At 55.4% G+C, this 21,838-nt stretch overlaps 3 protein-coding genes across 3 annotated transcripts; all 3 read left to right on the top strand.

The window, feature by feature from the left end:
* The first annotated feature begins 1,224 nt into the window (after window positions 1-1,224).
* LOC141569857 (testis-specific Y-encoded protein 8-like) lies at window positions 1,225-3,607 on the top strand. Its single transcript, XM_074324380.1, is given in 6 exon segments — window positions 1,225-1,860; window positions 2,839-2,851; window positions 2,854-2,915; window positions 3,070-3,181; window positions 3,281-3,426; window positions 3,533-3,607. Coding segments are annotated over 6 exon segments (1,044 nt in total).
* A 6,416-nt stretch (window positions 3,608-10,023) lies between these two features.
* On the top strand, window positions 10,024-12,395 carry LOC141569856 (testis-specific Y-encoded protein 1-like). Its single transcript, XM_074324379.1, is given in 8 exon segments — window positions 10,024-10,030; window positions 10,108-10,167; window positions 10,278-10,654; window positions 11,627-11,639; window positions 11,642-11,703; window positions 11,858-11,969; window positions 12,069-12,214; window positions 12,321-12,395. Coding segments are annotated over 8 exon segments (852 nt in total).
* Window positions 12,396-18,808: 6,413 nt separating this feature from the next.
* LOC141569855 (testis-specific Y-encoded protein 1-like) lies at window positions 18,809-21,192 on the top strand. The gene is made up of 6 exons (XM_074324378.1): window positions 18,809-18,815; window positions 18,893-19,434; window positions 20,423-20,500; window positions 20,655-20,766; window positions 20,866-21,011; window positions 21,118-21,192. The coding sequence occupies exons 1-6, from the start codon at window positions 18,809-18,811 to the stop codon at window positions 21,190-21,192; spliced, it is 960 nt and encodes a 319-aa protein (XP_074180479.1).
* The last annotated feature ends 646 nt before the right edge of the window (window positions 21,193-21,838 follow it).

Below are 21,838 nucleotides of genomic sequence, written 5' to 3'. Positions count from 1 at the left end.
GAAATTGTGTAAGTGTAATGCTAGCTCGAGACTCCAAAACTTCTGCAGTGACATGGCCCAGGTGGAGGGATGTTTGTCAGTGTTCCTAGAATCTGTTAAAAAAGGAACACATGGCATGAACAAAGTGAGGAGCTTACAAAGGTGTGACCATACGGAGACTCAGCTTCTCTTACGGCAATTGAGTGGTGGGTGAACAAGACACTCTACTATGTGCTTTATTCGCCAAAGCTCCACCTTGTTGGACCTCATAGCACACGATAGTGCGAGATACAAGAAAATGGGTGCGTGACAGCCACAAAATAAAGGTATCACAAAGAGAAGGACATAAGAATAGAAAGACAGAGAGAAGGAGAGGTACCTGAGAAGAGAGTGAGGGAGGCAGGGAGTCAGCGAGGCAGGGAAGGAGGGAGGAGGTCAGTGTGAGAAGGATAAACAGAGATAGACAGACGGAGAGAGAGTGAGAGACAGAGAGAGAGAGAGAGAGAGAGAGAGAGAGAGAGAGAGAGAGAGAGAGAGAAAAGAAAGAGAAACAGAGGGAAAGGGCAACAGAATGACCTGTGTTAATAAGGTGTTTATTTCCCCTTGAGTACAGGCGGTCAATTCTGCAAATATGAAGTCCACGCCCTCCTACATATAGTGTCCATGGCAGTGTCTGCAGGTTGCTTCTCACATATGCCTATTCCAGGGATACCCTGTGTAGGCCAGGTCATGTATTCCCTGGGCTATTTCCTGAGAGCTCCATGTGGAACAGTTTGACAATTGCTACAGGACTGTGATTTTGGTGGAGGGAAGCCCGGCATAGCGCCCAGTGTTCCAGTAGGTGGCGCCCCGGCCATGAAAACACCCAGAGGCCAGCTGCAGGGCATTGCTGCAGGCTGATTTTTGTAGGGGGCTCCAGGAGTGCGAGTTGCGAAGGTGCTTATGGTGAGCCTGAGGAAGGAGCCAGGCCAAGAAGCAAACGGGTGGGATGGGAGCAGCTGGATAGGAGGTCCTTAGCCAGGCAGGGCCAGGGACCGGGACTGAGCGGGGCTCTGGCATCCTTGCAGCGGATTGAGTGGGGGGCGGGGCGGGCCCTCAGCACATGCGCACTACATGCCTGAGGCAGGCAGCCAAACCCAGAAGCCCGGCTCTAGGGCCCGAGGCTTCTGGCGGCCTGGTCGGCTCTGAAGACACGAGCGTCCGCCTTCCACGCCTTCTCCACTGCACAGCTTAGAGCAGGGCGCCATGGCGAGTGAGGCTGGGAAGGGGGCAGGTCTGGCGGTCTGGGAGTCCTCGGATGACTTAGCTGTGGAACCGTGCCTTCAACAGGCAGCGGCCCGACAGTGCCCCGGCCCAGCGGGGCTCCCGGAGACCCTGCAGGCCGCCGCAGGTGCGAGGGTGGCAGAGGCCTCCATCCTCAGCGTGGCGTCGGAGCAGGAAGGAGGGGCCCGCGCGTGGCCACATGAGGCAGTGCTGCTTGTAAAGGACGTCGCACATGAGGTAGAGGTCGTGACAGAAGAGGAAGTGGTGGCCCAGGAGGCTGTGGACGATGATTCGGAGGTGCGGCACGTGGAGGAACTCGGGGTCATGGGGGACGGACAGAACGAGGTACGGTGTGTTGGGAGTGAGGAGGAGTCACAGGCCCCGGTGTGGAAGGACAAGCCTGGGCCGGCCCTGCTGGCACCACGCCGGCGGTCTGGGTACAGCCAGCAGTCCCCACTGGAGCTGCTGCAGGCCCTTCAGTTACAGGTGAGGGTTGAGAAGGCCCGGCACAGTCGCGCCTACTATCGGCTGAGGCGCAAGATCTGTCAGAGCAGGCAGCCTCATCTGGAGCGTAGAAGGAATATCATCCAGTGCATCCATGGCTTCTGGGCCAAAGCCGTATCCTTAGGGGTGACGCCTGGGGTATGCTGCTGAACGGAAGACAGCCACGGCAGGCAGAAAAGACAAAGGCCTGGTGGAAGCCCGGTAAGGGCTGAGGGAAGGGCCCGAGTGCCTCGAACGCACGTCTGGGGTCAGGTGTAGGAGGACCAGGAGAGTCCTCAGGCGTCTGAGCAGAAATTATGGGCCAATCCTTTCGACACAGCGGTTACCCGAGCACACTTCCTTGGCCTCAGGGAGTGTGCCCGGGCAACGTGTATGGGGGCTACCTGACACACTGCAGACATTTCAAGGACACAGTGTCCTGGGCAATCGCAGCAGAAATGGAGCACACACACTCCTCCCAGGCACTCTGTGTGCGGGTAGTTGTTCCACAGTCGAGTGCCAAAGCACCGGTAGGTGTTGTATGTGGGTGTTAAGCGGTAGGTGTAAAGCGGTTGGATGCCGCCGTCCTTCCCAAGACACCACTCTGCTAGTCGAGCTGAGGAGCGGGCTACAGCGCTGCTACCAGAACGCGTCCACGCAAATCCCCAGTGCCCCCCTCTCACACACACAAACGCAATCACAGGGCTAGGTCTGAGTAAAACAGAGCCCCCTTCCGCACGCAGGTGTCTCGAGGAGCTGAGTGTGGACACAGCTTCATGGGAACAAACAACCCCCCCACCCCCACGATGGGGAACGTGGACACAGGAGTCGGACATCATACGCAGTGCTTTTTGAGCACGGGTACACACAAGTCAGGTGCAGAACAGGGATAAATCAGCAAGCACAGCCACCTCGTGTCATCACAGGCAGCATCAGATGAACCCGCAGCCTGGGATAGCACAGTCCTACGCATGTAGGATGAAAGGCAGGGGCTGTGGGATTGGGTGGGTGGCACTGCCTAGCATCCTGCCACGTGCCACTGCTGTACCGCCTCTATCCCAGACTGGCTGGGCTGCTGTTGCCTCTGCCTTCCACTCCTTGACCAGAGCGCAGATTCTGAACCACCCCACTTGTCAGCCTTGATCAGTGGCCTAGATGAAGACATGCTTAGCTACATGACCAATTTGGAGGTGAGATGATGTGCCTGGGTTGGCGGCAGTGGGAGCAGGGCTGGGGGCGCCCGGAAGGGTGGTGTGATTTGGAGAAGGGGCCCGAGTCCTGCCAGCATGCAAGCTCAGCAAGCTAGAAGACATGTCCCTTTTCTCGACCTCTCGGACGTGGCAGGTGCAGGAATTGAGCCACCCCAGGTATCACTGTCAGCTGAAGTTTTTCTTTCGGAGTAACCCCTACTTCCACAATGAAGTGATCATCAAGGAGTATCACGTTAGCTTTGCTGGTAAGTGGTGGTGCTCACGATAGGTAGAGACTGGGCACAAGGGGCGAGGCACGGGTGCTGGGCCAGTGTGTCCGTCATGTTCCTCGTGTCTTCCTCCAGGGTATAGGGCATCTCGTTCCACGTCAGTCTGCTGGTTCTGGGACTATGAACGTGGATGCAGCAGTCGCAGGCATGACAGCACGGGCCTTAACTTCTTCAATTGGTTGTCTGACCACAACTTTCCAGGGTCTAGCAGGATAGCTGAGGTGCGAGCCCTCTGAACATGGTCAGAACTGATGCTGATGGAGGCTAGAGGTAGGTGGCAGGGGTCTTGGCCCTGCCCTGAGCTGCCTGCCCTGTTTCCTCTGCCAGATCATCAGCGAGGACCTGTGGCCCGATCCGGTGCAGTTCTACCCGAGGGATACAGACGAAAGAGGAGGGACCTGACAGGAAGCCCATGGTGAGGAGCCCCTTGGGCTGTGTGGTGTGGGGCACAGGGGAGTCTCAGTGCAGGAAGCGAAGGGGAAACCGAGGCTCAAAGGAGAATGGGAGCCACCTGATGTTCCCGCTGGGAGTGGGGCAGAGGCTTACCGCAGAACCTGGGGTGGGGGGGCCTCAGTGCACAGAGGGTACGGGGAAGCGAGAGGCTTCAACCGATCTGAGGTTTCATGCCAATGCCCCGGGACACCAAGGCAGAAGGAGTGTTCCTGACCGCATTTCCCAGGTGGCCTCCCTGGCGCTCTGGGGCCTGCCATTGGGGCCTCTTGCAACTCCTTCAGCTTGAGTCCCTAGGGTGCCCCTCCATACCATCGAGGCAGAGACCCCGCCAGTCCTGTCCTATCCCTTTACAATGTGGATATTGTAACTCCCTTTGAAATTTTACAGAAACCGTGAGGGCCCCACAGTCAAGACCATGATCCTGGTAATGCCAATAGAATATCTGCACGTCTCTATTTAAAACGCAAAGGGTGGATTGCAGTGGGATTTTATGGGGGACTGGTGTGCTACCCGCTCACCCAACTGGTGGGTAGGTCTCGTGGTCGCATCGACACCTCCATGGGTTTACTCATGTGTGTGTGTGCCCGCTTGTCGTGTGTACGTGTTGGGGCACTGCTGATCCTGAGAGGCAGAAGGCAGCGCGTGGGATGTGGCCGAGCAGAACAAGAGCTAGGAGCATCTGCAGATGGGAGTGGTGGCATAATCAGTCCCCTTTGTTCTTTTGCACAGCACCGACTGGACGGGTGGATCCCCCGAGGAAGATTCAGAGCATTTGTACCAGCTCTCTGGAGCGGCAGTGACAGAGATATAAAGAAGTTGAGCATTGCTGCCGTGTCTGTGTTGTGTGTCTGAGAGGCCATGTTTTTGTATTGAGCAGACCGCCTCCAGGGGTGGGCTATGAGCTGCAGCCTGTGGATTGTGCTGTGTGTGGGGTGGGGGCAGAGCAGGACTCTAGAACTGGAGCCCAGAATACAGCAGGAAGCACAATTCACGAGAGGCTGTGCTTCTTCCTTTGAGGACATAGATTTTGGGGTTGCGGTGAGGAGGAAATAAAAGACAGGCTCCTGAAATGGATGATGCCATGACCTGTGCGAAGGTACCAGACACAGGGTTCAGACCCGGTGACCTCCCCGTGTCTAAGACACTTTCGTGTATATTCCTTCTTTTGGATGGCGGCCGCACACTGACAGGACGCAACACAGGTGACTTTGAGACCTAGAGGTCACGGACCCTTGGAGTGTCCACTGGGAATATTGACAGCTTATGGGCACTCAAGACCTCTGCCCCCGTGAGCGGCATTTAAGGCAGTGTGCGGTGAAGTGCACCGGCGTGGTATGACGTGATCTGTGCGTCACACTGCCGCGGGCTCTGCCTCTCCTCCTTTAGGTATGGACTGAGGGACAGGCAATGAGTGACACCGTGTCTCATTAGTGACGTGCGTCCATTAGTGACACCGCTGGTCTGCTCGCTCGGGTAACAGGGGGAAAGGGAGACCTGCCAGGGATACGTGGCTTCCCTGCAGAAGATGTGCCCTCATGTGAAATACTGCGTCTCTTGAGTGATGGTGAGACACAAAGGGACAAAGTGGAGGAGCACGGGGTTGGGCTGAAACGCTTCTGCCAAGCTGTGCACTGTGAGCGTTTCTTCACCCAGTGGCCTGGACGTAGGGGATGGCATTATTCAGTCTACATCACGGACAGGCTAAGGACTTCTGCCCTTGTGCTGGCATCCCGGAGGGTCCCGGAATTTGTGTGAGTGATGCCTGAGAGGAGGGCGTTGCCACTCAGGAGCTACTGCAGGAAGGATCTCTGGGGCCGAAGGGTAGACTTCCTGAGGTACTTTCACCTCCACAGGAGCCTTTGTTTTACGGTGGGTTCCTCGCACTTTAGGGTGCCTCAGGCCGCAGGAGGGCCGAATCCCTGGTGTACATAGAGCAGGGGTTGCGTGCCTTTGAGGGAAGGGGATGCGGCAGCAATCGATTGGTGACCAGCACCTAGCCTGCTCTTTCTGGAGTGGTTAACAGTGGTAAAGACAGCGCTGTAATCCATGTGGGGGGTAGGGACTTCCTGCCGCACCTGGGAGCGGAGGATTCCTCTGTGTGCCTGACAAGGCCTTCCTTGTTGAGTATCAACTGGATCCTGCGTGATCCTCTCGGTCCCTACCGTATTGTCTGAGGTCGCTCACGCTGTCCGGTCTCCTTGAGCTCACTGAATCACTCACTGCCCCCCACACTCAATCTCAGAGGTTGGAGGCTTTGAGAGCCACATTCATTAGTCCCCGTGTTAGCCTGCAAGGAACACTGTATATGACCAGCTGCTCCTCAGGGTTGCGGCATCAGAATGTGTATGACCCGTCACGTACAAGTAGAGGGTGTCGGGAGGCATTGGCTCTGGACAGGATGGATTGACCTGCTGTGCCAGAGGTCCACGGAGAGGGAATGGCAACCTGTCTTTCCAGCACCACATTTTATGCTAAAGTTACTCCTGGCAGCTCTCATATTGAGTCCCTCAAATTTGTCTGCTTGCAGAAGGGAAAGACTTCCCAGTGACCCTAGGGTCGGGGCGTGTGCGCACACCAGACCAGGACGTGGTTGACACGAGTACGAGCCCCTTAGGTGTTCCTTAACAGCCTTTACTGTCTGCTCTCCGCAATTAGGAAGGTCACGCGGATTTCATGATGAGGCTCTATGAGGGGAAGGGATCATCCATAATCCTCTCCTCAGGACACAATGGCTCAACAGTGCACCGGGGTTGGCTGCAGATTTGGCTTGGCCTGAGACGATGGTCGGTGTGTCGTGGCAGCGTTCTCATTCATGTGTGTAGCAGGGAAGGAAGCCTGCCACTGCCGTAGGTCGACGTGCCTGCCTATGTTGGGCTTTTCGCGCAGCCCTGAGAACATGGCCTATTTGCACTGTGACTGGGGAATACAGCTGGGCAGAGCTGGCACCCTCTGAAAGCAGTTGAGCAACTTCTCATGGGGCGCAATTCTGAGATGTGGTTCCAAGTAAAGTGCACTCGCACCGAAAGTCCAATGTTGCACAGATGTGCTGGGTGGCATGGCGGGACAGTTAAGTGATGGCATCTTCTTTTGACTATCAAGCAGCTCATGGTGACCCTACCGCAGTGTTCCCAGTCCTTTCCGGGAGCAGTCTAGTCCTGGAAGCATGAGAGTGCAGGAGCGGTCAGGCTCCATTTCTCCAAAGGCGGTGACTTGTGGCGGTGTTGGCCACTGTGTTCATGTTAGTCTCTCTTCTGATGCACCTTTTGGATATTTGCGCCAGTGTATCTGGCGTTGTGCACGTGAGTTTGCTGCTGTTTCACTCACCGTGAACATGACCCTCTGTACCCCACATCTTCCACCCCTACCGGGCCCAAACTCCTTGTCCACTTCTGGGTGTGCTTCTGTTTCTGCTCTTGTCATGCCCATTCCTGTTGCAGCACTCCTTTTCGTTCTGTCACGGGTCGAGGTAATTTGCGGGGTTCGAGTGTCGTGGAGGTGTCACGTCTCAGCGAAATGAAACTCTCGGATATCTGCCAAAGGAGGCGGTTTTCATGCGGAGGTAAATTGCATAGTAGGAAAGCTACCAGAGCACTCCAGGTGTTGGCAGGGTCGAGAAAGATCCCACGAGGGAAGCCAGAGGGTATCCCTGTGATGTATGAGATCCACGAGAGCCCGGACTGGCAAAAACCTTCTTACCATATGTAGGGGAATGCTGCTTTCTGCAAAGGTATGCAAAAATGTCGTCTGCAGGTAAGGGAGGATTTCAACTGTGGCTCTAGATTCGGGGTGCATCGTGGCATGGGCACTCAAGTTTAGAGCGGATGGGAAGCAGGTCGTCTAATGGTTTTGGTATTGGCTCACGCGACATGTTTCTTTCCTGACACGATGGATCCTGCTGGGCACACACTGGGCACAGTGTGTGACAGGGAATAAGGAAAAGTTCAGGACCAGAGTGTGTACATTCAAAAATAGGATGTGAAGGCCGGGCTATGTAGCTCAGCGGGTGCAGAGGAAGGACGATGTGTCGGAATTAAGAGAGAGGTGGGCACAAAGAAAGGTCTGCACAAATCTCTTGGATGGCTCCAGATGGTCTCTCCGCGAGGAGAGACGGGAAAGATCACTCAGTGAATGTCTGAGACTCAATTTGTCCAGCGGACCCGTGAAGGCGGAGAACTCTGCTTCAAATGTCCCAGGCTTCGATCCTTACCTCTTGCCAGGCCCTGCATCTCCGTCATGGGTCCCACTGACCATTCCTCCTCCTCCAGAGCATTCGTAGTTTTCCCATCATTTCCTGAAAATCGATGGGAGGAGAAATGGATTTTGTGAGCTTTCTCAGTGACATGAGCAGTTACGTGCAGAATCATATAGATAAATATAGATAGGGATATACTTGGATAATTAGAGAGGTATATGGATGCATTGGTATGGGGAGCTACGGTGTGCGTCCTCGTGTAGATGTATGTGAGTACAGTGAAATACGATACGTCTCATGAAAGAAAAAGCACCTGTGTTTTGGGCTATTGGGAACTGCCAAACCACAGAGTTCTGAGCAACAGTGTCACTGATGCAGTGCCATACGTGGGCAGAGACACTGCAGCAGTGTCCTTGCCTCCCTCTTTGGATAGAACAGAGTTAAAAAAAGGAAGGAAAAAAACAACACCTTTGTTGGCCGACAGGGGCTGTACACACAGTAGACCAAATGGAACCAATCAGCATAGGGTAGAGGAAAAGAAAACCCTTATCAGACACATTTGTTTATGTTCCCGTCAAGCAAATGAGAAACTTTTCCCTGAGGTTACTTGTATAAGAACAAAACGGCTTGGGGTGATTTTGGTGAGCCTGACTTTATTCCACTGCTGTCTTCAGTCACAGCATCGGATGGTGAGCCTTACGGAAATCCTCCACAGTTTATTCTCAGTCACGGTCAACAAGTTTGGAAGGACAGGGTCGGCTGGAGAGCACTCTGCTGTGCGTGCTGCCCAGCAGCACGACCGCTTGCCCTAGCATTTGTGTTGTGAGTATTCAATCCCCTCTGACCGCAACAGGGAAGGTGTGCATCTGTCTGAGCTGCTTAGCAGGGAGCAGCACAGCTCATCCCTTCTTCTCCTCGAAGCAATGTTCTCAGTGTTCACCAAGACAAGGAAGAAATTGTGTAAGTGTAATGCTAGCTCGAGACTCCAAAACTTCTGCAGTGACATGGCCCAGGTGGAGGGATGTTTGTCAGTGTTCCTAGAATCTGTTGAAAAAAGGAACACATGGCATGAACAAAGTGAGGAGCTTACAAAGGTGTGACCATACGGAGACTCAGCTTCTCTTACGGCAATTGAGTGGTGGGTGAACAAGACACTCTACTATGTGCTTTATTCGCCAAAGCTCCACCTTGTTGGACCTCATAGCACACGATAGTGCGAGATACAAGAAAATGGGTGCGTGACAGCCACAAAATAAAGGTATCACAAAGAGAAGGACATAAGAATAGAAAGACAGAGAGAAGGAGAGGTACCTGAGAAGAGAGTGAGGGAGGCAGGGAGTCAGCGAGGCAGGGAAGGAGGGAGGAGGTCAGTGTGAGAAGGATAAACAGAGATAGACAGACGGAGAGAGAGTGAGAGACAGAGAGAGAGAGAGAGAGAGAGAGAGAGAGAGAGAGAGAGAGAGAGGGAAAGAAAGAGAAACAGAGGGAAAGGGCAACAGAATGACCTGTGTTAATAAGGTGTTTATTTCCCCTTGAGTACAGGCGGTCAATTCTGCAAATATGAAGTCCACGCCCTCCTACATGTAGTGTCCATGGCAGTGTCTGCAGGTTGCTTCTCACATATGCCTATTCCAGGGATACCCTGTGTAGGCCAGGTCATGTATTCCCTGGGCTATTTCCTGAGAGCTCCATGTGGAACAGTTTGACAATTGCTACAGGACTGTGATTTTGGTGGAGGGAAGCCCGGCATAGCGCCCAGTGTTCCAGTAGGTGGCGCCCGGCCATGAAAACACCCAGAGGCCAGCTGCAGGGCATTGCTGCAGGCTGATTTTTGTAGGGGGCTCCAGGAGTGCGAGTTGCGAAGGTGCTTATGGTGAGCCTGAGGAAGGAGCCAGGCCAAGAAGCAAACGGGTGGGATGGGAGCAGCTGGATAGGAGGTCCTTAGCCAGGCAGGGCCAGGGACCGGGACTGAGCGGGGCTCTGGCATCCTTCCAGCGGATTGAGTGGGGGGCGGGGCGGGCCCTCAGCACATGCGCACTACATGCCTGAGGCAGGCACCCAACCCCAGAAGCCCGCCCCTGGGGCCCGAGGCTCCTGCCGGCCTGGTCGGCTCTGAAGACACGAGCGTCCGCCTTCCACGCCTTCTCCACTGCACAGCTTAGAGCAGGGCCCCATGGCGAGTGAGGCTGGGAAGGGGGCAGGTCTGGCGGTCTGGGAGTCCTCGGATGACTTAGCTGTGGAACCGTGCCTTCAACAGGCAGCGGCCCGACAGTGCCCGGCCCAGCGGGGCTCCCGGAGACCCTGCAGGCCGCCGCAGGTGCGAGGGTGGCAGAGGCCTCCATCCTCAGCGTGGCGTCGGAGCAGGAAGGAGGGGCCAGCGTGGCCACATGAGGCAGTGCTGCTTGTAAAGGACCGCACATGAGGTAGAGGTCGTGACAGAAGAGGAAGTGGTGGCCCAGGAGGCTGTGGACGATGATTCGGAGGTGCGGCACGTGGAGGAACTCGGGGTCATGGGGGACGGACAGAACGAGGTACGGTGTGTTGGGAGTGAGGAGGAGGCACAGGCCCCGGTGTGGAAGGACAAGCCTGGGCCGGCCCTGCTGGCACCACGCCGGCGGTCTGGGTACAGCCAGCAGTCCCCACTGGAGCTGCTGCAGGCCCTTCAGTTACAGGTGAGGGTTGAGAAGGCCCGGCACAGTCGCGCCTACTATCGGCTGAGGCGCAAGAGCTGTCAGAGCAGGCAGCCTCATCTGGAGCGTAGAAGGAATATCATCCAGTGCATCCATGGCTTCTGGGCCAAAGCCGTATCCTTAGGGGTGACGCCTGGGGTATGCTGCTGAACGGAAGACAGCCACGGCAGACAGAAAAGAGAAAGGCCAGGTGGAAGCCCGGTAAGGGCTGAGGGAAGGGCCCGAGTGCCTCGTAAGCACGTCTGGGGTCAGGTGTAGGAGGACCAGGAGAGTCCTCAGGCGTCTGAGCAGAAATTATGGGCCAATTCTTCTGACACAGCGGTTACCCAAGCACACTTCCTTGGCCTCAGGGAGTGTGCCCGGGCAACGTGTATCTGGGCTACCTGACACACTGCAGACATTTCAAGGACACAGTGTCCTGGGCAATCGCAGCAGAAATGGAGCACACACACTCCTCCCAGGCACTCTGTGTGCGGGTAGTTGTTCCACAGTCGAGTGCCAAAGCACCGGTAGGTGTTGTATGTGGGTGTTAAGCGGTAGGTGTAAAGCGGTTGGATGCCGCCGTCCTTCCCAAGACACCACTCTGCTAGTCGAGCTGAGGAGCGGGCTACAGCGCTGCTACCAGAACGCGTCCCACGCAAATCCCCAGTGCCCCCTCTCACACACACAAACGCAATCACAGGGCTAGGTCTGAGTAAAACAGAGCCCCTTCCGCGCAGGTATCTCGAGGAGCTGAGTGTGGACACAGCTTCATGGGAACAAACAACCCCCCACCCCCGACGGGGAATGTGGACACAGGAGTCGGACATCATACGCAGTGCTTTTTGAGCACGGGTACACACAAGTCAGGTGCAGAACAGGGATAAATCAGCAAGCACAGCCACCTCGTGTCATCACAGGCAGCATCAGATGAACCCGCAGCCTGGGATAGCACAGTCCCACGCACGTGGGATGAAAGGCAGGGGCTGAGGCATTGGGTGGGTGGCAAGGCCTAGCATCCTGCCACGTGCCACTGCTGTACCGCCTCTATCCCAGACTGGCTGGGCTGCTGTTGCCTCTGCCTTCCACTCCTTGACCAGAGCGCAGATTCTGAACCACCCCACTTGTCAGCCTTGATCAGTGGCCAAGATGAAGACATGCTTAGCTACATGACCAATCTGGAGGTGAGATGATGTGCCAGGGTTGGCGGCAGTGGGAGCAGGGCTGGGGGCGCCCGGAAGGGTGGTGTGATTTGGAGAAGGGGCCCGAGTGCTGCCAGCACGCAAGCTCAGCAAGCTAGAAGACATGTCACTTTTCTCGACCTCTCGGACGTGGCAGGTGCAGGAATTGAGCCACCCCAGGTATCACTGTCAGCTGAAGTTTTTCTTTCGGAGTAACCCCTACTTCCACAATGAAGTGATCATCAAGGAGTATCACGTTAGCTTTGCTGGTAAGTGGTGGTGCTCACGATAGGTAGAGACTGGGCACAAGGGGCGAGGCACGGGTGCTGGGCCAGTGTGTCCATCATGTTCCTCGTGTCTTCCTCCAGGGTATAGGGCATCTCGTTCCACGTCAGTCTGCTGGTTCTGGGACTATGAACGTGGATGCAGCAGTCGCAGGCATGACAGCACGGGCCTTAACTTCTTCAATTGGTTGTCTGACCACAACTTTCCAGGGTCTAGCAGGATAGCTGAGGTGCGAGCCCTCTGAACATGGTCAGAACTGATGCTGATGGAGGCTAGAGGTAGGTGGCAGGGGTCTTGGCCCTGCCCTGAGCTGCCTGCCCTGTTTCCTCTGCCAGATCATCAGCGAGGACCTGTGGCCCGATCCGGTGCAGTTCTACCCGAGGGATACAGACGAAAGAGGAGGGACCTGACAGGAAGCCCATGGTGAGGAGCCCCTTGGGCTGTGTGGTGTGGGGCACAGGGGAGTCTCAGTGCAGGAAGCGAAGGGGAAACCGAGGCTCAAAGGAGAATGGGAGCCACCTGATGTTCCCGCTGGGAGTGGGGCAGAGGCTTACCGCAGAACCTGGGGCGGGGGGGCCTCAGTGCACAGAGGGTACGGGGAAGCGAGAGGCTTCAACCGATCTGAGGTTTCATGCCAATGCCCCGGGACACCAAGGCAGAAGGAGTGTTCCTGACCGCATTTCCCAGGTGGCCTCCCTGGCCTTCTGGGGCCTGCCATTGGGGCCTCTTGCAACTCCTTCAGCTTGAGTCCCTAGGGTGCCCCTCCATACCATCGAGGCAGAGACCCCGCCAGTCCTGTCCTATCCCTTTACAATGTGGATATTGTAACTCCCTTTGAAATTTTACAGAAACCGTGAGGGCCCCACAGTCAAGACCATGATCCTGGTAATGCCAATAGAATATCTGCACGTCTCTATTTAAAACGCAAAGGGTGGATTGCAGTGGGATTTTATGGGGGACTGGTGTGCTACCCGCTCACCCAACTGGTGGGTAGGTCTCGTGGTCGCACATCGACACCTCCATGGGTTTACTCATGTGTGTGTGTGCCCGCTTGTCGTGTGTACGTGTTGGGGCACTGCTGATCCTGAGAGGCAGAAGGCAGCGCGTGGGATGTGGCCGAGCAGAACAAGAGCTAGGAGCATCTGCAGATGGGAGTGGTGGCATAATCAGTCCCCTTTGTTCTTTTGCACAGCACCGACTGGACGGGTGGGTCTCCCGAGGAAGATTCAGAGCATTTGTACCAGCTCTCTGGAGCGGCAGTGACAGAGATATAAAGAAGTTGAGCATTGCTGCCGTGTCTGTGTTGTGTGTCTGAGAGGCCATGTTTTGTATTGAGCAGACCGCCTCCAGGGGTGGGCTATGAGCTGCAGCCTGTGGATTGTGCTGTGTGTGGGGTGGGGGCAGAGCAGGACTCTAGAACTGGAGCCCAGAATACAGCAGGAAGCACAATTCCCGAGAGGCTGTGCTTCTTCCTTTGAGGACATAGATTTTGGGGTTGCGGTGAGGAGGAAATAAAAGACAGGCTCCTGAAATGGATGATGCCATGACCTGTGCGAAGGTACCAGACACAGGGTTCAGACCCGGTGACCTCCCCGTGTCTAAGACACTTTCGTGTATATTCCTTCTTTTGGATGGCGGCCGCACACTGACAGGACGCAACACAGGTGACTTTGAGACCTAGAGGTCACGGACCCTTGGAGTGTCCACTGGGAATATTGACAGCTTATGGGCACTCAAGACCTCTGCCCCCGTGAGCGGCATTTAAGGCAGTGTGCGGTGAAGTGCACCGGCGTGGTATGACGTGATCTGTGCGTCACACTGCCGCGGGCTCTGCCTCTCCTCCTTTAGGTATGGACTGAGGGACAGGCAATGAGTGACACCGTGTCTCATTAGTGACGTGCGTCCATTAGTGACACCGCTGGTCTGCTCGCTCGGGTAACAGGGGGAAAGGGAGACCTGCCAGGGATACGTGGCTTCCCTGCAGAAGATGTGCCCTCATGTGAAATACTGGGTCTCATGAGTGATGGTGAGACACAAAGGGACAAAGTGGAGGAGCACGGGGTTGGGCTGAAACGCTTCTGCCAAGCTGTGCACTGTGAGCGTTTCTTCACCCAGTGGCCTGGACGTAGGGGATGGCATTATTCAGTCTACATCACGGACAGGCTAAGGACTTCTGCCCTTGTGCTGGCATCCCGGAGGGTCCCGGAATTTGTGTGAGTGATGCCTGAGAGGAGGGCGTTGCCACTCAGGAGCTACTGCAGGAAGGATCTCTGGGGCTGAAGGGTAGACTTCCTGAGGTACTTTCACCTCCACAGGAGCCTTTGTTTTACGGTGGGTTCCTCGCACTTTAGGGTGCCTCAGGCCGCAGGAGGGCCGAATCCCTGGTGTACATAGAGCAGGGGTTGCGTGCCTTTGAGGGAAGGGGATGCGGCAGCAATCGATTGGTGACCAGCACCTAGCCTGCTCTTTCTGGAGTGGTTAACAGTGGTAAAGACAGCGCTGTAATCCATGTGGGGGGTAGGGACTTCCTGCCGCACCTGGGAGCGGAGGATTCCTCTGTGTGCCTGACAAGGCCTTCCTTGTTGAGTATCAACTGGATCCTGCGTGATCCTCTCGGTCCCTACCGTATTGTCTGAGGTCGCTCACGCTGTCCGGTCTCCTTGAGCTCACTGAATCACTCACTGCCCCCCACACTCAATCTCAGAGGTTGGAGACTTTGAGAGCCACATTCATTAGTCCCGTGTTAGCCTGCAAGGAACACTGTATATGACCAGCTGCTCCTCAGGGTTGCGGCTTCAGAATGTGTATGACCCGTCACGTACAAGTAGAGGGTGTCGGGAGGCATTGGCTCTGGACAGGATGGATTGACCTGCTGTGCCAGAGGTCCACGGAGAGGGAATGGCAACCTGTCTTTCCAGCACCACATTTTATGCTAAAGTTACTCCTGGCAGCTCTCATATTGAGTCCCTCAAATTTGTCTGCTTGCAGAAGCGAAAGACTTCCCAGTGACCCTAGGGTCGGGGCGTGTGCGCACACCAGACCAGGACGTGGTTGACACGAGTACGAGCCCCTTAGGTGTTCCTTAACAGCCTTTACTGTCTGCTCTCCGCAATTAGGAAGGTCACGCGGATTTCATGATGAGGCTCTATGAGGGGAAGGGATCATCCATAATCCTCTCCTCAGGACACAATGGCTCAACAGTGCACCGGGGTTGGCTGCAGATTTGGCTTGGCCTGAGACGATGGTCGGTGTGTCGTGGCAGCGTTCTCATTCATGTGTGTAGCAGGGAAGGAAGCCTGCCACTGCCGTAGGTCGACGTGCCTGCCTATGTTGGGCTTTTCGCGCAGCCCTGAGAACATGGCCTATTTGCACTGTGACTGGGGAATACAGCTGGGCAGAGCTGGCACCCTCTGAAAGCAGTTGAGCAACTTCTCATGGGGCGCAATTCTGAGATGTGGTTCCAAGTAAAGGGCACTCGCACCGAAAGTCCAATGTTGCACAGATGTGCTGGGTGGCATGGCGGGACAGTTAAGTGATGGCATCTTCTTTTGACTATCAAGCAGCTCATGGTGACCCTACCGCAGTGTTCCCAGTCCTTTCCGGGAGCAGTCTAGTCCTGGAAGCATGAGAGTGCAGGAGCGGTCAGGCTCCATTTCTCCAAAGGCGGTGACTTGTGGCGGGTGTTGGCCACTGTGTTCATGTTAGTCTCCCTTCTGATGCACCTTTTGGATATTTGCGCCAGTGTATCTGGCGTTGTGCACGTGAGTTTGCTGCTGTTTCACTCACCGTGAACATGACCCTCTGTACTCCACATCTTCCACCCCTACCGGGCCCAACTCCTTGTCCACTTCTGGGTGTGCTTCTGTTTCTGCTCTTGTCATGCCCATTCCTGTTGCAGCACTCCTTTTCGTTCTGTCACGGGTCGAGGTAATTTGCGGGGGTTCGAGTGTCGTGGAGGTGTCACGTCTCAGCGAAATGAAACTCTCGGATATCTGCCAAAGGAGGCGGTTTTCATGCGGAGGTAAATTGCATAGTAGGAAAGCTACCAGAGCACTCCAGGTGTTGGCAGGGTCGAGAAAGATCCCACGAGGGAAGCCAGAGGGTATCCCTGTGATGTATGAGATCCACGAGAGCCCGGACTGGCAAAAAACCTTCTTACCATATGTAGGGGAATGCTGCTTTCTGCAAAGGTATGCAAAAATGTCGTCTGCAGGTAAGGGAGGATTTCAACTGTGGCTCTAGATTCGGGGTGCATCGTGGCATGGGCACTCAAGTTTAGAGCGGATGGGAAGCAGGTCGTCTAATGGTTTTGGTATTGGCTCACGCGACATGTTTCTTTCCTGACACGATGGATCCTGCTGGGCACACACTGGGCACAGTGTGTGACAGGGAATAAGGAAAAGTTCAGGACCAGAGTGTGTACATTCAAAAATAGGATGTGAAGGCCGGGCTATGTAGCTCAGCGGGGGCAGAGGAAGGACGATGTGTCGGAATTAAGAGAGAGGTGGGCACAAAGAAAGGTCTGCACAAATCTCTTGGATGGCTCCAGATGGTCTCTCTGAGAGGAGAGATAGGAAAGATCACTCAGTGAATGTCTGAGACTCAATTTGTCCAGCGGACCCGTGAAGGAGGAGAACTCTGCTTCAAACATCCCAGGCTTCGATCCTTACCTCTTGCCAGGCCCTGCATCTCCGTCATGGGTCCCATTGACCATTCCTCATCCTCCAGAGCATTCGTAGTTTTCCCATCATTTCCTGAAAATCGATGGGAGGAGAAATGGATTTTGTGAGCTTTCTCAGTGACATGAGCAGTTACGTGCAGAATCATATAGATAAATATAGATAGGGATATACTTGGATAATTAGAGAGGTATATGGATGCATTGGTATGGGGAGCTACGGTGTGTGCGTCCTCGTGTAGATGTATGTGAGTACAGTGAAATACGATACGTCTCATGAAAGAAAAAGCACCTGTGTTTTGGGCTATTGGGAACTGCCAAACCACAGAGTTCTGAGCAACAGTGTCACTGATGCAGTGCCTTACGTGGGCAGAGACACTGCAGCAGTGTCCTTGCCTCCCTCTTTGGATAGAACAGAGTTAAAAAAAGGAAGGAAGGAAAAAACACCTTTGTTGGCCGACAGGGCTGTACACACAGTAGACCAAATGGAACCAATCAGCATAGGGTAGAGGAAAAGAAAACCCTTATCAGACACATTTGTTTATGTTCCCGTCAAGCAAATGAGAAACTTTTCCCTGAGGTTACTTGTATAAGAACAAAACGGCTTGGGGTGATTTTGGTGAGCCTGACTTTATTCCACTGCTGTCTTCAGTCACAGCATCGGATGGTGAGCCTTACGGAAATCCTCCACAGTTTATTCTCAGTCACGGTCAACAAGTTTGGAAGGACAGGGTCGGCTGGAGAGCACTCTGCTGTGCGTGCTGCCCAGCAGCACGACCGCTTGCCCTAGCATTTGTGTTGTGAGTATTCAATCCCCTCTGACCGCAACAGGGAAGGTGTGCATCTGTCTGAGCTGCTTAGCAGGGAGCAGCACAGCTCATCCCTTCTTCTCCTCCAAGCAATGTTCTCAGTGTTCACCAAGACAAGGAAGAAATTGTGTAAGTGTAATGCTAGCTCGAGACTCCAAAACTTCTGCAGTGACATGGCCCAGGTGGAGGGATGTTTGTCAGTGTTCCTAGAATCTGTTGAAAAAAGGAACACATGGCATGAACAAAGTGAGGAGCTTACAAAGGTGTGACCATACGGAGACTCAGCTTCTCTTACGGCAATTGAGTGGTGGGTGAACAAGACACTCTACTATGTGCTTTATTCGCCAAAGCTCCACCTTGTTGGACCTCATAGCACACGATAGTGCGAGATACAAGAAAATGGGTGCGTGACAGCCACAAAATAAAGGTATCACAAAGAGAAGGACATAAGAATAGAAAGACAGAGAGAAGGAGAGGTACCTGAGAAGAGAGTGAGGGAGGCAGGGAGTCAGCGAGGCAGGGAAGGAGGGAGGAGGTCAGTGTGAGAAGGATAAACAGAGAGAGAGAGAGAGAGAGAGAGAGAGAGAGAGAGAGAGAGAGAGAGAGAGAGAGAGAGAGAGAGAGAGGGAAAAGAAAGAGAAACAGAGGGAAAGGGCAACAGAATGACCTGTGTTAATAAGGTGTTTATTTCCCCTTGAGTACAGGCGGTCAATTCTGCAAATATGAAGTCCACGCCCTCCTACATGTAGTGTCCATGGCAGTGTCTGCAGGTTGCTTCTCACATATGCCTATTCCAGGGATACCCTGTGTAGGCCAGGTCATGTATTCCCTGGGCTATTTCCTGAGAGCTCCATGTGGAACAGTTTGACAATTGCTACAGGACTGTGATTTTGGTGGAGGGAAGCCCGGCATAGCGCCCAGTGTTCCAGTAGGTGGCGCCCCGGCCATGAAAACACCCAGAGGCCAGCTGCAGGGCATTGCTGCAGGCTGATTTTTGTAGGGGGCTCCAGGAGTGCGAGTTGCGAAGGTGCTTATGGTGAGCCTGAGGAAGGAGCCAGGCCAAGAAGCAAACGGGTGGGATGGGAGCAGCTGGATAGGAGGTCCTTAGCCAGGCAGGGCCAGGGACCGGGACTGAGCGGGGCTCTGGCATCCTTGCAGCGGATTGAGTGGGGGGCGGGGCGGGCCCTCAGCACATGCGCACTACATGCCTGAGGCAGGCAGCCAAACCCAGAAGCCCGGCTCTAGGGCCCGAGGCTTCTGGCGGCCTGGTCGGCTCTGAAGACACGAGCGTCCGCCTTCCACGCCTTCTCCACTGCACAGCTTAGAGCAGGGCCCCATGGCGAGTGAGGCTGGGAAGGGGGCAGGTCTGGCGGTCTGGGAGTCCTCGGATGACTTAGCTGTGGAACCGTGCCTTCAACAGGCAGCGGCCCGACAGTGCCCCGGCCCAGCGGGGCTCCCGGAGACCCTGCAGGCCGCCGCAGGTGCGAGGCCTCCATCCTCAGCGTGGCGTCGGAGCAGGAAGGAGGGGCCCGCGCGTGGCCACATGAGGCAGTGCTGCTTGTAAAGGACGTCGCACATGAGGTAGAGGTCGTGACAGAAGAGGAAGTGGTGGCCCAGGAGGCTGTGGACGATGATTCGGAGGTGCGGCACGTGGAGGAACTCGGGGTCATGGGGGACGGACAGAACGAGGTACGGTGTGTTGGGAGTGAGGAGGAGTCACAGGCCCCGGTGTGGAAGGACAAGCCTGGGCCGGCCCTGCTGGCACCACGCCGGCGGTCTGGGTACAGCCAGCAGTCCCCACTGGAGCTGCTGCAGGCCCTTCAGTTACAGGTGAGGGTTGAGAAGGCCCGGCACAGTCGCGCCTACTATCGGCTGAGGCGCAAGATCTGTCAGAGCAGGCAGCCTCATCTGGAGCGTAGAAGGAATATCATCCAGTGCATCCATGGCTTCTGGGCCAAAGCCGTATCCTTAGGGGTGACGCCTGGGGTATGCTGCTGAACGGAAGAAAGCCACGGCAGGCAGAAAAGAGAAAGGCCAGGTGGAAGCCCGGTAAGGGCTGAGGGAAGGGCCCGAGTGCCTCGAACGCACGTCTGGGGTCAGGTGTAGGACGACCAGGAGAGTCCTCAGGCGTCTGAGCAGAAATTATGGGCCAATCCTTTCGACACAGCGGTTACCCGAGCACACTTCCTCGGCCTCAGGGAGTGTGCCCGGGCAACGTGTATCTGGGCTACCTGACACACTGCAGACATTTCAAGGACACAGTGTCCTGGGCAATCGCAGCAGAAATGGAGCACACACACTCCTCCCAGGCACTCTGTGTGCGGGTAGTTGTTCCACAGTCGAGTGCCAAAGCACCGGTAGGTGTTGTATGTGGGTGTTAAGCGGTAGGTGTAAAGCGGTTGGATGCCGCCGTCCTTCCCAAGACACCACTCTGCTAGTCGAGCTGAGGAACGGGCTACAGCGCTACTACCAGAACGCGTCCACGCAAATCCCCAGTGCCCCCCTCTCACACACACAAACGCAATCACAGGGCTAGGTCTGAGTAAAACAGAGCCCCCTTCCGCACGCAGGTGTCTCGAGGAGCTGAGTGTGGACACAGCTTCATGGGAACAAACAACCCCCCACCCCCACGATGGGGAACGTGGACACAGGAGTCGGACATCATACGCAGTGCTTTTTGAGCACGGGTACACACAAGTCAGGTGCAGAACAGGGATAAATCAGCAAGCACAGCCACCTCGTGTCATCACAGGCAGCATCAGATGAACCCGCAGCCTGGGATAGCACAGTCCTACGCACGTAGGATGAAAGGCAGGGGCTGAGGCATTGGGTGGGTGGCAAGGCCTAGCATCCTGCCACGTGCCACAGCAGTACCGCCTCTATCCCAGACTAGCTGGGCTGCTGTTGCCTCTGCCTCCCACAGCATGAAGACTCCTTGACCAGAGCGCAGATTCTGAACCACCCCCACTTGTCAGCCTTGATCAGTGGCCAAGATGAAGACATGCTTAGCTACATGACCAATCTGGAGGTGAGATGATGTGCCAGGGTTGGCGGCAGTGGGAGCAGGGCTGGGGGCGCCCGGAAGGGTGGTGTGATTTGGAGAAGGGGCCCGAGTGCTGCCAGCACGCAAGCTCAGCAAGCTAGAAGACATGTCACTTTTCTCGACCTCTCGGACGTGGCAGGTGCAGGAATTGAGCCACCCCAGGTATCACTGTCAGCTGAAGTTTTTCTTTCGGAGTAACCCCTACTTCCACAATGAAGTGATCATCAAGGAGTATCACGTTAGCTTTGCTGGTAAGTGGTGGTGCTCACGATAGGTAGAGACTGGGCACAAGGGGCGAGGCACGGGTGCTGGGCCAGTGTGTCCATCATGTTCCTCGTGTCTTCCTCCAGGGTATAGGGCATCTCGTTCCACGTCAGTCTGCTGGTTCTGGGACTATGAACGTGGATGCAGCAGTCGCAGGCATGACAGCACGGGCCTTAACTTCTTCAATTGGTTGTCTGACCACAACTTTCCAGGGTCTAGCAGGATAGCTGAGGTGCGAGCCCTCTGAACATGGTCAGAACTGATGCTGATGGAGGCTAGAGGTAGGTGGCAGGGGTCTTGGCCCTGCCCTGAGCTGCCTGCCCTGTTTCCTCTGCCAGATCATCAGCGAGGACCTGTGGCCCGATCCGGTGCAGTTCTACCCGAGGGATACAGACGAAAGAGGAGGGACCTGACAGGAAGCCCATGGTGAGGAGCCCCTTGGGCTGTGTGGTGTGGGGCACAGGGGAGTCTCAGTGCAGGAAGCGAAGGGGAAACCGAGGCTCAAAGGAGAATGGGAGCCACCTGATGTTCCCGCTGGGAGTGGGGCAGAGGCTTACCGCAGAACCTGGGGCGGGGTCAGTGCACAGAGGGTACGGGGAAGCGAGAGGCTTCAACCGATCTGAGGTTTCATGCCAATGCCCCGGGACACCAAGGCAGAAGGAGTGTTCCTGACCGCATTTCCCAGGTGGCCTCCCTGGCGCTCTGGGGCCTGCCATTGGGGCCTCTTGCAACTCCTTCAGCTTGAGTCCCTAGGGTGCCCCTCCATACCATCGAGGCAGAGACCCCGCCAGTCCTGTCCTATCCCTTTACAATGTGGATATTGTAACTCCCTTTGAAATTTTACAGAAACCGTGAGGGCCCCACAGTCAAGACCATGATCCTGGTAATGCCAATAGAATATCTGCACGTCTCTATTTAAAACGCAAAGGGTGGATTGCAGTGGGATTTTATGGGGGACTGGTGTGCTACCCGCTCACCCAACTGGTGGGTAGGTCTCGTGGTCGCGCATCGACACCTCCATGGGTTTACTCATGTGTGTGTGTGCCCGCTTGTCGTGTG

This window comes from Rhinolophus sinicus, unplaced genomic scaffold (genome assembly GCF_036562045.2).
Source record: "Rhinolophus sinicus isolate RSC01 unplaced genomic scaffold, ASM3656204v1 Contig22, whole genome shotgun sequence".
Taxonomy (NCBI): Eukaryota; Metazoa; Chordata; class Mammalia; order Chiroptera; family Rhinolophidae; genus Rhinolophus; species Rhinolophus sinicus.
Note: the sequence above shows the minus strand (reverse complement) of the source record. Positions and strands in the feature narration are given on the sequence as shown.